Raw genomic sequence first — 14,247 nt, 5'->3', positions numbered from 1 at the left:
TTTTTTTTTAGTTACTGAGATGTCCCCGCTTAAAACGGTCTTAAATATAAGATTCGATTATGAATACCGGCTAATATTGAATATTTCTGCACGAAACTAGTCACGCGTAAAAGCACCGTACAATTCTAAAGTTATAGCACGTAATTTTGTTTTAATGTTAACAATGCAATCGCATACGGGAGAAATCAACGTGCAAGAATGAAACGGGCACAAAAATTCGGTAATCCCAATACTAGCCACCGTGCATTTTTTAAGTTATAATACATAGAGTTTTGTTTTAATACTAGCATTGTAATATAATTTGAAGCTGTAACAAAAATTGACGACATTGACTTGCACAATATCTAAACTATAAAAATCACAGCTTGTTCAGCTGTGACATTTACACGGCTGGCTATCTGGGTTTTATCTATATAAAATTATGTATATAAATAAATAATAAATGTATACAAAATAAATCACTTAAAAATTTTTATACAGCATGCAACATTTTTAGAACAATTTTAAAAATACCATATGATAATAAAAAAAAGGGATTTAATTCAATCCCATTTAGAATCAATAGAAAAATAGTTTTCCTATTAGATAAGTTGTTGAGTATAATTCTTTTATTATTATATCACAAATAAATTAGCCAGAGAATAGGGAATTTACAGAAGTCTTCATACGATTTTAAAATATTTCTATTTAAAAGAGTTTAAATTTTAGTGATTGATAGATGAGATTTAAAAAATACAGAATAGCTAATTTTAATACTAATTAAAACGAATATTGTCAATATTTTTTTCAAAATTTTATATTTTTTCTAAACGAATTTATTGCATTCATATAGTATAAATAGTTAATAATGTATAGTTAATAATTCAGATAGTTTTTACACTTAAAACAAATTTGTTTATCGTAAGAAATTAATTAAAAAGATATTTGATCCATAACATAATTAAATTTCTCATTAATCTTAGTCAAAAAAATGATTAAAAAGTAATAAAAAAAGTAGTAAAAGTATTAAATTTCTTTTCACAATTGATATCTTTTATTAATCGTCTTTTTTTACTTTAAATCACACATAATGCAGGAATAAATATCATAATAAATTATTTTTACTTAATTTTAGTAAATTGTATATAAACATAAATTATACAATTAGAAGCATTATCTTATAAATATTCCATTTTGAGAAAAATTTATTTAAAATTGTTTTCAATTAACTTTTGATGATTTTTACAAATAAATATTTAAATGTATTTTCTTAAAATAGGTATTTTTCATTGATATGATTCTTATTACTTCAGTTTGCAAATTATATTTAATGTTGCAAGCGCAGGGTATTGGTGTAAATAAAAAAAAAAGAGAAAAAATGAACTTATTTAAAAACGTACCTCAATACATAAATTTTATTAAGGTATACATATGTTGATTTATTGTTTTTTTTTTCCTTTTTAATGATAATGTTATCCTATTTTTTAATCTGCTTATAGCATAGATCAAGTTTCGTATGATACTCAATTGCCAAATCAATTCATTGGCCCTATTATAAAATAGAACTGATGTACATATTTACATTATTTACAACAATGTTTGTTATGAATAGATATAATAGTTTAACTAAACAATTGCACATTTGGACGTCGATGTTGGTTGCAGGTGGGCTCCCAAATTATCCAAATATCCATCGCATATCAAATCATTTATAAAACAAGTAAACTTAGTGAAGACGACAGAGGAAACTAAACATACAATCGCTGCTTATATGTGTATTAAAGATTTACGCACGATACTAAATTTAACTAATTTGACAGATGAACGATGGAGTCGATTATTGAAGGCTACCGATGCATTTCTATTTCCATACATAGACCATAACGAAAAACATTTTAACCCTTTGTGCTTGAATATTGCCTGCAATAGGAATACTATATGTAAAGGTTGCAGTATTACAAAAACACGTCAGAATACACTGAGTGTTGTAAAACGCGCGAATAACAGAACATATATTTTAGAGATAGATTTTTTTCTAGATCAACATCGACTTTCCTTCAGTAAAAATCTTAAGAGAGTTCTTCTAGATACAACATTAGATATGTTGATTTACTATTCTTCAAATTTTAGAAAAAGAATGTTGTTAAATTAATTTAAATTTAATAAATCATCATGTGAAAAAAACTGTAGTTTTTCTGAATTGTTTTATTTTTTATTGTATCAATTGTTAAAATCAGTTCAATATTCCTTTTAAATAAATTCGATATGTCAATGTCAAAAGAATCTATCTCTGAAATATTTACGCCTAGTCACGACACCAGTACGATATATTATTGCAAAGAATTAAATTTACTCCTCACAGATATTCTGACTTTCTGGTTTATCCTTATTAAGTTATAGATTAGAGTTGTAAAACGTCACATTTACAAGTTACAAATCTTCCCATACAAAGTTATACACGCAATAACGAATTCGTTCTATCTCTTAATCATGATGCATAATTCCATTTCTGAGTAGAACCTTGTGACGAAAACTGAATCATATTTTTTATCAACCACATTTCACTTTCACTTCCACGCTACTCGAGTACATTGTAACACTATATCTATTTTAATGATTCACGTATTCACAATATATATATTTTTTTTATATACACACACACACATACACAGCATCCTTTTTCTTATTTTATCACGTTCATATCTGCGATTGTTTTCAACTTGAGATTGTTCTTATTAATGCACAATGTATATTTTCTAGAGTTAGTTGAATATCTTCTGTCAAAATTTAATGTACTGAAGTGATATTTTCCTCTGGTTATTCTTCTTACATTAATTGCCAACGAGTTATAATCTTAGCTGAGCAATGTTTTAGAAGTAACATAAGGTAAAATTACTTGCACACTCACACTACACGAAATATCCCTGATACTGTCGGATAACAAATACTTCGAGTACAAAGGGTTAATATTCTTTAAATAGACTCCATCATATATATAATACATAATACACACATGTATATGTAATACATTCTAACATTTTTTTGCACAATTTGCCGCATTAATCTAAATTTAAATTTTGTTATCGAAATATTCATAAATTTTCACATAACGTTTTTTTAATACTTTACTAGTCATTCCTGATTGGTCGCTTTTTTTAAAACTAATAAAAGTTGAAACTCGTATTAGCAAACGATTTGATTTGCACAAAAATCAATCAAACAATCACTAAATGTAGTTAACGCATTTCAACTAGTTTTATCCTCTTTAATATTGCTCCCTTAGATCAAAATAACAAACAGCCATCCAATTTTAAAAGTTTGTTTTTCTACTTCTTCACAAGTACATATATCTATGTAACTTGACACTGTCATATATCTATATTATAAGACACTAGTCAGATTTTGCAAACGACATGTAGTTTGGCATGTGTGGTGTGCATTTAAAAAGTAGAGTGAATATCAGAAGAGTAAATCCAAAATAATCGATTTTAATATTTTTATGTCGTCATAATAAATAAAATAAATTTTGTAAAACTGATATATTTCAGAAATAGTAATAACATAAAGTTTTACATTGCAATAAAAAAATTAATATATAATTTCAAATAATTTTTTATTTAAAAATGCATGTTTAAACTTGTGGATTTTTAAATAAAACAAATATTTGACAAAAAATTTGCTATGTTATATATAATGGGATTCCAACTTATATTTAAATAACAAAATTAATTACATATAATTTGATTCCATATGAATGTACTTTTTCACTGATTTCGTAAGTACAAATCTATAATTATTCTTTTGGACTTATTTACTTTTGTTTTCATAGGTAATATTATTGCGAATTATTCATCGCAATGAATGACTGATATTAAGCTAAAATGGAGGAACATGACTATTTTGATTCGTATTAGAGAGCAATATACAAAGAACCAACACCGATCAGTCTTGAAATTATAGTAATCAATAAAATACCGGTCTTATACACATTGCAAAATATATAAATATAGAAGAATAACAACTAAGATTTTCGTAACTATTATGTGATAGTCGATAATTATAATATTAATTTATAGGCCCTTGCATAAAAAATTGATCGCAATTCAATACGAGTCGTATCATGCTTATATTGGGCTCATATTGGGCAAACGATGCACAGAAACCTGTAATATGTATGCTTCTCATGTAAAATAGATATTGTAAAATTCTTTACAACCATTGACACGTAAAAGTGCTGTGTACCTTTGTAAATATTAATTGGATTAATTATCTGTATATAATAATTAATTACTATTAGTTGGCAAATTGTGTTCTTTCATTGCGTAGTAAATTTTCCTCCGCAAGAACTATTCAAGAATTCTTTGTGACATACATTATGATAGTTAATCTTCATTAAAAATTTTTATTAGCTTAGGTAATTGTAGTCTGAAGTCACTGGACCTACCTAATACGCAAATGTTTAAAACATAGCACATAACGTAATAAAAATCCCAACCCCATATAATCAAGTTGTTTGATAATACGAATATATCCTAGATAACAACTTTCATCCTTAGATATCTTTGCAAAGTTACATTTTCCAAAAAAAAGAAAAAAAAGAACAAAACAAAAACAAATAAATACGTAATATTCAGTTTAGAATGAAATTTAAAATTTAAAAAATTTTAATAAGGTAAACATCCCGTTAGTAAAGTAAGTGACCGAATATGTACAATGCATTTCCGGACACAAAATTTATTATTATCAATTTCAAATTATTATAATTAAGTTTCTTATTATAATTAAGTATTATAATTTATTTGCATTTAAAGATTACAATTAAATTATAATATTACAATATTAATTATAATTATAATATTTTAAAAAACATGTTTGAGACTAATATTAATTTAAATAAATAAAGTTTTGTGTAAATTATATTAGTTTCAAATGCTTTTTACCTTAAAGATAAATTTGAATTAATTGTCTTTTGTCAATTAAAGATTTATTTTTATTAATATTTCCCATCAGTATACTAATTTTATAATTGTGATCGGACACTGGGACAATTACGTCTGGATGTCTGGCCACTGGTACATTGACACATTCTATTATTTATTTAAATATTTTAATTAATAATTGTTATAAGTGGGTTCAAATAATTTTCCCTTGCTTAAGGGAGTCTTAAGTTTTCAAATAAATACAAGTTATTTATATTAAAAATCTTTCTAATATTATAAATTGTATTATTTATGGCAACCTACATTTAAATATCCAGCTTCTGGGACATTTACCTTATATAAATTGTATATGAAACGTTTGTTCAATTTTTGTTTCTTTTCAATGTAATAAATAAATATAAATAATTACAATGTGCTGCACTACAATTACCCCGATACAATGTATTGGAATACATTGTCGGAATAATATAATTAATGTATATGTACACATCATATTTTTTGAGAAATATCGAAATTGTTATAAAACAAAGAAGTCTTTAAAATGCTTGCATGCACTTGCAATAATCTTAAACAGGGTTGGTAAAGATTAATGTTTTTTTTTTAAGAATAAAATATTATTTCTTCTTAAATATATTTTTAATGTTTCAAATATGCTTTAAACAGTATTATAAAAAAACATGTTTAAAACAACAGCATATTTTAAACTGCTTAAAACATATTTTTTATCAACCCTAATTTTAAACGCTTGGATATCTATGGATTTCTTTTCTTTTCTTCCTTTTTAAGTGCTTTACGTTAAATTAAACTAAATCACATTTTAACATAGTTTAAACATCATATGCATACAAAAGATGGTATGTTAATGAATACCTTAGAAATAAAAAAAATACTTCATATTCATTAACAAAAAAATCTAATAATGATGCAACAGCTACTTTATAGCAATTTGATAAAAAAAAGGAAAAAAGAAGACTTTAGATAAGATAAAGATTTACTTGTATAGAATTAAACGACATGGACGACAAAGTTAATGTCTCCGAATTATTCTACGTATGGCAATGCTTAAAGTGTTACCATAAGACACTTTCGGATATATAAAAGATTCATGTATCTTTATATAATAGTATAATATTAAAAATGTACGGCGCGTGTATAACATAGTGTATACTTGTATATACGAAATCGAATAAAAACTCTTTAACAGTAGACCCAGTGCTTTAGACTCAGCACTCGAATACCGTTACGACGACTTAATCGTTTTCATTGTCATCTGCGCGTATACGCGTACAGCCGTACATATTCGTTAAATATTTTCCTCTGTGAACACGCGTACGTGTCTCTCCGATCGAGTACAATGGAAACATTGATTGCCGTTATCTGTACGTCGATCGGCGCTAAATAATCTTAACTAAATTTCGTAGTACCGACGGTAATTGTAGCTATATAATTTAGAAGAGGACAGCAAATTGCTAACCAGTTAGCGTAACTGTCCCACGTAGAATTCAAGTTGAACCAAGCCAGTTCGAAAACCGGTTCAAAACTAGGATTAACACCGTTGTTACAACTTCAACTACGAGTTCAGCTTCTAACATACCACAGGCACGTGGAAAAGCGTCCACGGAGCGTGAAGCACGGATATATATAAGAGCAGGTATTTTTACTCACGTAAAAAAAAAATAAAATAACTGATTTTCCTGAGGATGTTATACATTTAAACACAAGGTAGCATATGATCAAACTACTATAATATTAAATAGTAGTATTAGTAAATATACCTCACAGAAAGCTTTGTTTCATAGATGAGGTACTAAGATCAATATGCCATTGTATGTGTCTTAACTTTCCCCAGTTTGATCGCAATTTTCTAATAGAAATGTGAGTAAAAGCACCTTGTATTCTTACATCATGGTCCTGGGGAAAACTCGTCAATATCCATATATTCCATCAATACCCGATCAAAGTGTAAAAGTATAGTTCCAGTTTCCTGAGAACTGTACGCTGTAATCTCGCTATAAGTACAGCGCGAGCGATCGCGCTGAGTCGTTCAACTCGTCCCGACTGCAACAATGAGAGCGCCAAATGAACGTGGCAGAACGATAGATGATCTGGGGAGGTTCTTATTCAATTCTCGGTATTTACAGGCTCGCGCGCGTGATGAATTCGCACGTGCTTGTTGTGATTGGATTTGGTGCCACTGGACTTGCCGCAGATATGACACGTGTACGGCCGCGCGCCCGAGTGCACCCGCAAATGCTCTTTGAGATAGTACGAGCGGTGGAAGGTCTTGTTGCACACGTCGCACGTGTACGCTTTGTTTTCCTCATGCTCCTTCACGTGTCGTAGACAGTTGTACTTGCGGATGAATTGCGCGCCGCAGTAGTTGCACGTGTATGGCCGCACGTTCCGATGGGAATTCATGTGCGCCGTATAGTCGCTATGACGGTAGAACGCCGCGCTGCATTGGTTACATTTGAACGGCTTGGTGCTGCGCGCCGCGTGTGTCCACTTGTGTAGCTGCAGGTTCCACTTGGTGCTGAACGCCTTGGAGCAGACCTGACATTCGTACGGCCGTTCGCCGTTGTGCACACGCATATGTACCGCCAGCGACGATCGCAGGTAGATACACTTGCAGATCGGGCACTCGACGTTCTCGCTTTCGCGCTGAGCGTCGGGAACGAATCGGCGATTGTGAGCGCGACGCATATGACGCGTCAGGCTGGCCATGTGGATAAATCGCTCATTGCAATACGTACACGCCTTGGGCTTCTCATCGTGCGTCTCCTTGTGCCAAGCAAGCTTCTTCTTCGTATGGAACACTTCGCCGCAATGGCATATATAATCTTTGAGCTTCTTCTTGATGTTGAGATGGTGCCTGTTTTTGTGCTGGGTCAAATTTGAATATCTGCGGAAAGTTTCATTGCACAGACTACACCTGACGGGCGCGTTGCCGGTGTGGCCATTGGTGTGCTCCTCTAGTTTTTGCTTGGTGAGGAATGCCTTGTCGCACACGCTACATGGGAACGGTTTGATGCCCAGGTGACGTTTCATGTGAAGCTTGAAGTTCTGCTTGCGATAAAAATACTTGCCGCATTGTCCGCACTCTAACGGATGTATCTTCAAGTGAGCGTTGAACAGGAATACTGATGGAAATTCCTCCTTACATATCTGGCACCTGGCGGGCTCGCGTATGCGTTTGTTCACGTCGGCGATATGCATGCGTCGGTGATGCGCCTGCAAAGACTTCTCGCTATTGAATCGCTGATTGCATATCGTGCAAACCACCTCAATGTTCGACGGTATCACTAGATTCTCGCCGATCTTCTGGTCAGTCTCGGCTTTCGTTAAACCGTCCGATCCAGGCTGTGATGGTGGCTGCAGCTGGTGCAACATCGGTTGCTGATGGTGATACATGTGCTGTTGCATATGTATACTCGGCATGAATATATCGTCGAACATATTCATGCGACTATCCAGCAACTTGATGTCCTTCACTTCTGGCTGATCCAACTGATCTCTGCTACTACTGGGCATTGCGTCCTTATGCACCGTTGTGCTATGAACTCTACGTTCCTTCGGACAATCAAACACTTCGCTACAGTGGGAACACTTGAATGTTCGTTTGGTCGGTGTCTTCCGATCCCGATCCAGAAACAAACTCGAAGTAAAGTGTGTAGCTAACGATCTACTGTCCAACAATGGCCCGCTGATCTCGTTATCGGATCCTTCCGATTCTTCCCAGCTTTCTCGAGCCAACAGATCATAAGAGGTGGACATACGCGAAGATTCTTGACCCATGTACAACTATACAGTAAAAATACGTTTTAGACACACGAATTTTACATAATTAATTAATTACATAAATAATCAATATATACATATATAGATATTCAGCATCATTTTTGAATCATGAATGATAACAAAAGATTTTACATTTGTCTGTATTACTAGATTTATCACTATTTAACTTGCACAACTTTTAATTTAGCTACATTTACGTAATACATTTATGTAATATATATGTATATACAAATTATCATGTAACAGTACTGTAACATATAATTTTATTAATATTTTTCAGCTATACAATTCTATATTATATTTCATAATAGAAACAAATAACAAAACATTTAAATGCAACAATTTTATGATAATTTTATCGATAAAACAATAACAATTAGAATATCAATAATTTTATAACAATTTCACAATAATTTTAAAAGAATAATGCAATAAAATACATAATAGTATTTATCCCTTTTAATAACTCATATTATATATAGACATAATTCAGCATATTTTAATAACTGTAGAAGAATCAATTTAATAATAATAAATATTTTAATCATAATATTCATCACAATATAAATTAAAAAATTGCTTTTATGTGTTATATTTTTTATAACATGTATATTAAAAAAATCTGCAGTTATAAGTCAAAACATTATGCAATGTCTTTTTACAAATATGAAAAATGATTGCAAATGCCGAATTGTATAAATAATAATAAATATGCAAATAACAAACTATACATACAAAAAAATCTGTACTATACATAAAAACATCAAAAATAATATACGTTACAAACCTGCCATGCGGACTGCTCCGTGCATCCATTACTTTCTTGTTCTGATAATTCGCCCCTAGGCGGCATAGTCTCATCGGCACGCATATTAATACTCTTCACCTCCTCGTCGATACCTATTGCACCCTCGCTACTTGCCATAGATTGCTGACTGGTCGCACTCACCGCTTTCTGGGACGAGTCACTTATAAATGTACTAGGAACTAATATTTGCAGTCCGTCGAATTCAAAGACATTCATTGGCCCGGCGTGAGCATCTTCATTTATATTGAGCAGTTCCATCGATTGCTTCGGCATCAATGATTTGGCGGAGTGAAAGCTTCTGGATTCGGTACTGGTTGTGGGATTTATTGATTCGGAGAGATTCAAGAGGTTTTGAGTCTTGGTGCTGGTCGTAATGGAATATGACTCATGCATCAAGACGGATGACTGTGAATGTATCACGGGAAATGAACTAATGTGTTCGGTTATCACTGATTGATGATACGCGTAACTGCTACTCGATTCTTGAATCTTTGCGACACTTTCGCACACCGCTGCCTGCGTCTCCTGATGCTGATTATCAGTCTTAATTTTCTCCTCATCTATCTGTGAACAGTCAATCGGATCTTTCTCCGTGGCGTTACCTACGCCGTTACTATCCTCATCGTGAGTTGCGCTATCGCTGTCCACGTGATGAAACGAATGCATGGACGTGGGTGAGCATGGCTTGCTGAGATCTTTTCTAACTCTTAACACGGAAATGCCACTGATCGTGGACAACGGGGTGTGCGATCTCACGCCACAATCCGCGAAAGGCGTGTGAGGACTGGGAATTTCTTCAATTTCCATGTCCGCCTCGTCAAAATTGTCCTCCTCATCGATCTTCTCGTCCTCGTCAACATCCTCGTCATCCTCGTCGTCGTCATCCTCGTCGTCGTCGTCGTGCATGGCCGCGGTGTCGTCGAAATCAGCACGAAAACGATACACACTAAGATTTTCGCACGATCCATGTTCTGATCGCGAGCTATAACGACGGACGACCTTGCGGCTCTTCCTTCTCGCGACTGGAGACGTAGGAGCTGAAAAACTATATTTATAATTATTAGAATGAAAAGTTCTTTGCAGTCTGTCCAGAGCTTCATTCATTTTCGAACAGTCTATTGTATGTGGCGAACAAGTTTTTTCTAACAATCTCAGTTCGTTAGTTAAGGAATTGCTCGAGTCCCACTTGTCCTCTTCCTGCACGTCTGACAATATGTGATGATCCTTCTCGGGGGAATCCGGAATGACTACTGTATCGTGAATCACGCTCTCCTCCCTATCTACAGTGATTTTTTCTTTCGGGTCCTCCAATTTTTCCTGATCGTTTTGTATATCACTTTCTTTCTGAAGAGAAGCATTATTGAGCTCCGTTTCCATTATCGTTATCAAATTCTCTAATTTTTCTGAAGAGTTGAACTCGGATTGAACGGAGTCTTTCAACGTATCTATTGCTACTAGATCCCGCGATGATTCAAGATTATCGTTCACGTTGCTGCTGCGACTTGCGGGTCTATCATCACATATCATTTGCGAGTCATGTTCGCAAGCCACGGACTCAATGTCAATTGTGGGTGTCATTCTATCGGATACATTCACGTATCCCTCTTCGATGATCTGCTGTGTAAATTGTTGCATTTCTGGTTGCTCATACGTTGCAGATTTACACTGTAAGTCTGTGGTCGAAATATTATTTGATGGCTCATCGTCCACCATGTCTGGCAATACACTCTCCACTTTCTCATCGGTGTCATCAATAGCGCAAGAGATTGTAATAGATCTAGAAATAGCATTGTATTCGTGCACGGTGCTATCGTCAGGTGATGTAGAACTCTGTGCTTGCTGTCCCCGGTGATCGATTGACAGCGCGCTGTTGTCGCTCTCTTCCCTCGCTCTGATGGATGTATCCTCGTTGTGCAGCATGGGCGATACCGAGAGACTTACATCCGGAATAACTTGTCCTGATTCGGTATCCGTCTCTGGCAAAATCTCAGGTAGAATCTGTTTCGGCTCGGGACTATTTACAGGAACCGTCAGTGTTCTGACGTTGCTCTCACCAGCTATAGTAACCACTGGCCGAATCCTCGTCGTTGCGCCAGGAACAGCTGCAACTGGTGAGATCATTTGGACGGTGGGTATTTGCTGTTGGTACATACCGTATGGATTGTACAGCATCTGCATCATCTGATTGGCTTGCGGCGCCATCGCGTACTGTGGTATCATCATGGTCCCATTGTTCACGAATTGCTGATAGCTGAATGAGGTGAACTGCGGTGGCATCATGGTATTTATGGGTGGACATTCAAAAATGGGTCCTACGGGATACGGAGAGTGAGTAGAAATATGCGCGTTCTGCGAGACTTGGGAGGACGTATGGGGCGTCTGGATGGAGGCAGGAGTCTGAAGTGCAGCTTGTGCCTGCGGTGATAATGGTAATGATGTTGCTGCTGATGCTGATAAAGCATGCTGCTGCTGCTGCTGCTGCTGCTGCTGCTGCTGCTGCTGCTGTTGCTGCTGCTGCGGCTGCTGTTGCTGCTGCTGTTGCTGGTGCTGTTGCTGTTGCGTCTGTAACGAGGAGGTACTGGCTTTGATGAGAGCATCTATAACCTGTTCCTTGGGATGAGTATCTAAATGCTTCTGCAGACTGATGCCCTCGCGCAAATACAGGGTACACACGGGACAGGCCACGGCCCCGACGGACGTTCCCGCACCGTTGAGTTCCATCGTTATCTACGGGCCGACGATCAACTTGATACGTACAATCGAACTGCGGCGACCTTAGTAGAAGAGCGTTCCACGCGACGTATAATGAACCAACACAACAAACGGACCTTATCGTATGTAGGCATCCGCTTCTCGCTTCTCGTTCAAGACTAATCGCAATGATCGCAATCGTGTTGTCCGTGTGTGTATGCGTGTGTCTCTCTCTTTCTTTCTCTCTCTCCCTCCTCTTTTTCTCTGCCCGTACTGGCCACGCTCCTCTCTACGTGTTGAAACGGAATAATCGTCGCCGGGGCGGTCGTCTCGCGTCACATCTCGTCGCCTATCGGGCACGCGGTCGCATACGCACACGGCACAGCTGCACACCGCTGTGCCCCAAAAATATCGACATCCATGGCTGTTCCCGTAACGCCTGACAGCCGTACGCGGTGCTGCGTGTCTTAAGTGCGGTGTGCCGCGAGCAGCAACGGCAGTGGCGGCGGCGGCGGCACTGGCTCGCCGCCACCAGACAAATCGATATCCTGTTAAATCGCCAACCAGCCACCAGCCTCCCCAGCCTGCCTGCGCTTATTAAATTACACCTGCCTGCACGCGGCGCGGCCGACGTTGGACGTGACGACGGACGGACGGACGCGTGTTGAGACGCGCAGCGCGATCGGCGATCACTTCGGGGCCACTCGCCGCTACACTCGTCCACCCACACCGTTACTCACTTCGCAAAGCGATTATCGCGATGGCATGTCTCCTTTCTTTATCCCCCTTCGACCGCACAGTCCCAGCCCCAAAAACACAACAGAAAACAGCGACGGGCGATGATAATTCCGTCTGGGAACGGGAGCGACAAGAGCTACCAGAAGGGCTATGGGCTGACATGTGGCGCTCCCTACCGTCTTACCACCCACGACGCTCTCATCAGCTCTCCTCATGCCTCATGCATTCGAGGCGATTACGTTTACGTGTGTGACACAGTGTGACACCTGTTCCCATTAGTACCGACTAGAGTAGATAAAATAAACGTGTCGCGACCGTCGCCAGTATTCGAAAATTGCCATTTTTAAATAAAATATGTAACACGTAGCGGTAATTTCAAAACATTAAGGTAACAATGATCAGTATCGCCGACGAGATACTATTAAAGACGACCGGTCTTACGAAAGATTGCGTGGTTGTTAAAATTTAATATAATATAATACTAATTTTATGATTTATTAATTTCATAAACATATATCTTTTAAACTTAATTAAAAAAACCCGATTTTTATTTAAAAGTGTAATTTTAATGTTATTATCCGAATTTGATTATCAATAGAGATGATAATTGTAAACAAAAAATTATAATTTTTTCAGCAATATATAAGATATTATAACATTAAAAATACTTATTTATGCAGTATTTATATAAAATAAAAAATCATAAATTCAATAATGTATTATCCAAATATTCATGTTAATAATTAAAAATTTTTATTAATTATCGATGTCTCCGTTTCAATTATCATCGAAACTTCCCGATTTCTATTAATAGTCACAAAAATTTGCATTATGCCTATTGGACGCGATGAACGATGAGCGACGAGTGATATCCAATAAGAACTCTGCTTTGCATCGTCACGTGAGAAAAAGCCAAGCTATCATTGGGCGCATTCAGCGGACTCAACAGTTGAGCTCACTGTTATTGATGTATTCTTTTAGCTCATCCAATCAGAATTTTATATAAAAGAATATATCAATAGCAGCGAGCGCTCACTTAACTATTATGTCTACTAAATGCGCCTGTTGATTGCGTTTACTCACTATTGAGTTCGCTGAATGTAGCCATTGATGTATTCTTCCAGAATACCTTAATAAAACCTACAGTTTTACCAATGTTTTCATCCTAAAGCTGTACGCTCTTTAAATGTTATATGTCGCAAGCGTCGAACACATCGCGCTCATCTGCAGCCGGCATTAGGGTGCATTTCCACTGAGCACGTCACGCGTCGTGAAAAAGACGGAATTCATAGA

At 35.8% G+C, this 14,247-nt stretch overlaps 1 protein-coding gene across 1 annotated transcript; it reads right to left on the bottom strand.

Moving 5' to 3' along the window:
- Window positions 1–6,067: 6,067 nt before the first annotated feature.
- Window positions 6,068–13,137, bottom strand: LOC108746242. Its single transcript, XM_018482881.1, has 2 exons — window positions 9,505–13,137; window positions 6,068–8,720 (listed from the first exon to the last, which is right to left on the bottom strand). Exons 1-2 carry the CDS (start codon window positions 12,244–12,246, stop codon window positions 7,041–7,043), a joined length of 4,422 nt encoding a protein of 1,473 aa, XP_018338383.1. The 5' UTR covers window positions 12,247–13,137; the 3' UTR covers window positions 6,068–7,040.
- Between the last annotated feature and the right edge of the window lie 1,110 nt (window positions 13,138–14,247).

The sequence above is a fragment of the Trachymyrmex septentrionalis genome, unplaced genomic scaffold (assembly GCF_001594115.1).
Source record: "Trachymyrmex septentrionalis isolate Tsep2-gDNA-1 unplaced genomic scaffold, Tsep1.0 scaffold161, whole genome shotgun sequence".
NCBI lineage: Eukaryota > Metazoa > Arthropoda > Insecta > Hymenoptera > Formicidae > Trachymyrmex > Trachymyrmex septentrionalis.
Note: the sequence above shows the minus strand (reverse complement) of the source record. Positions and strands in the feature narration are given on the sequence as shown.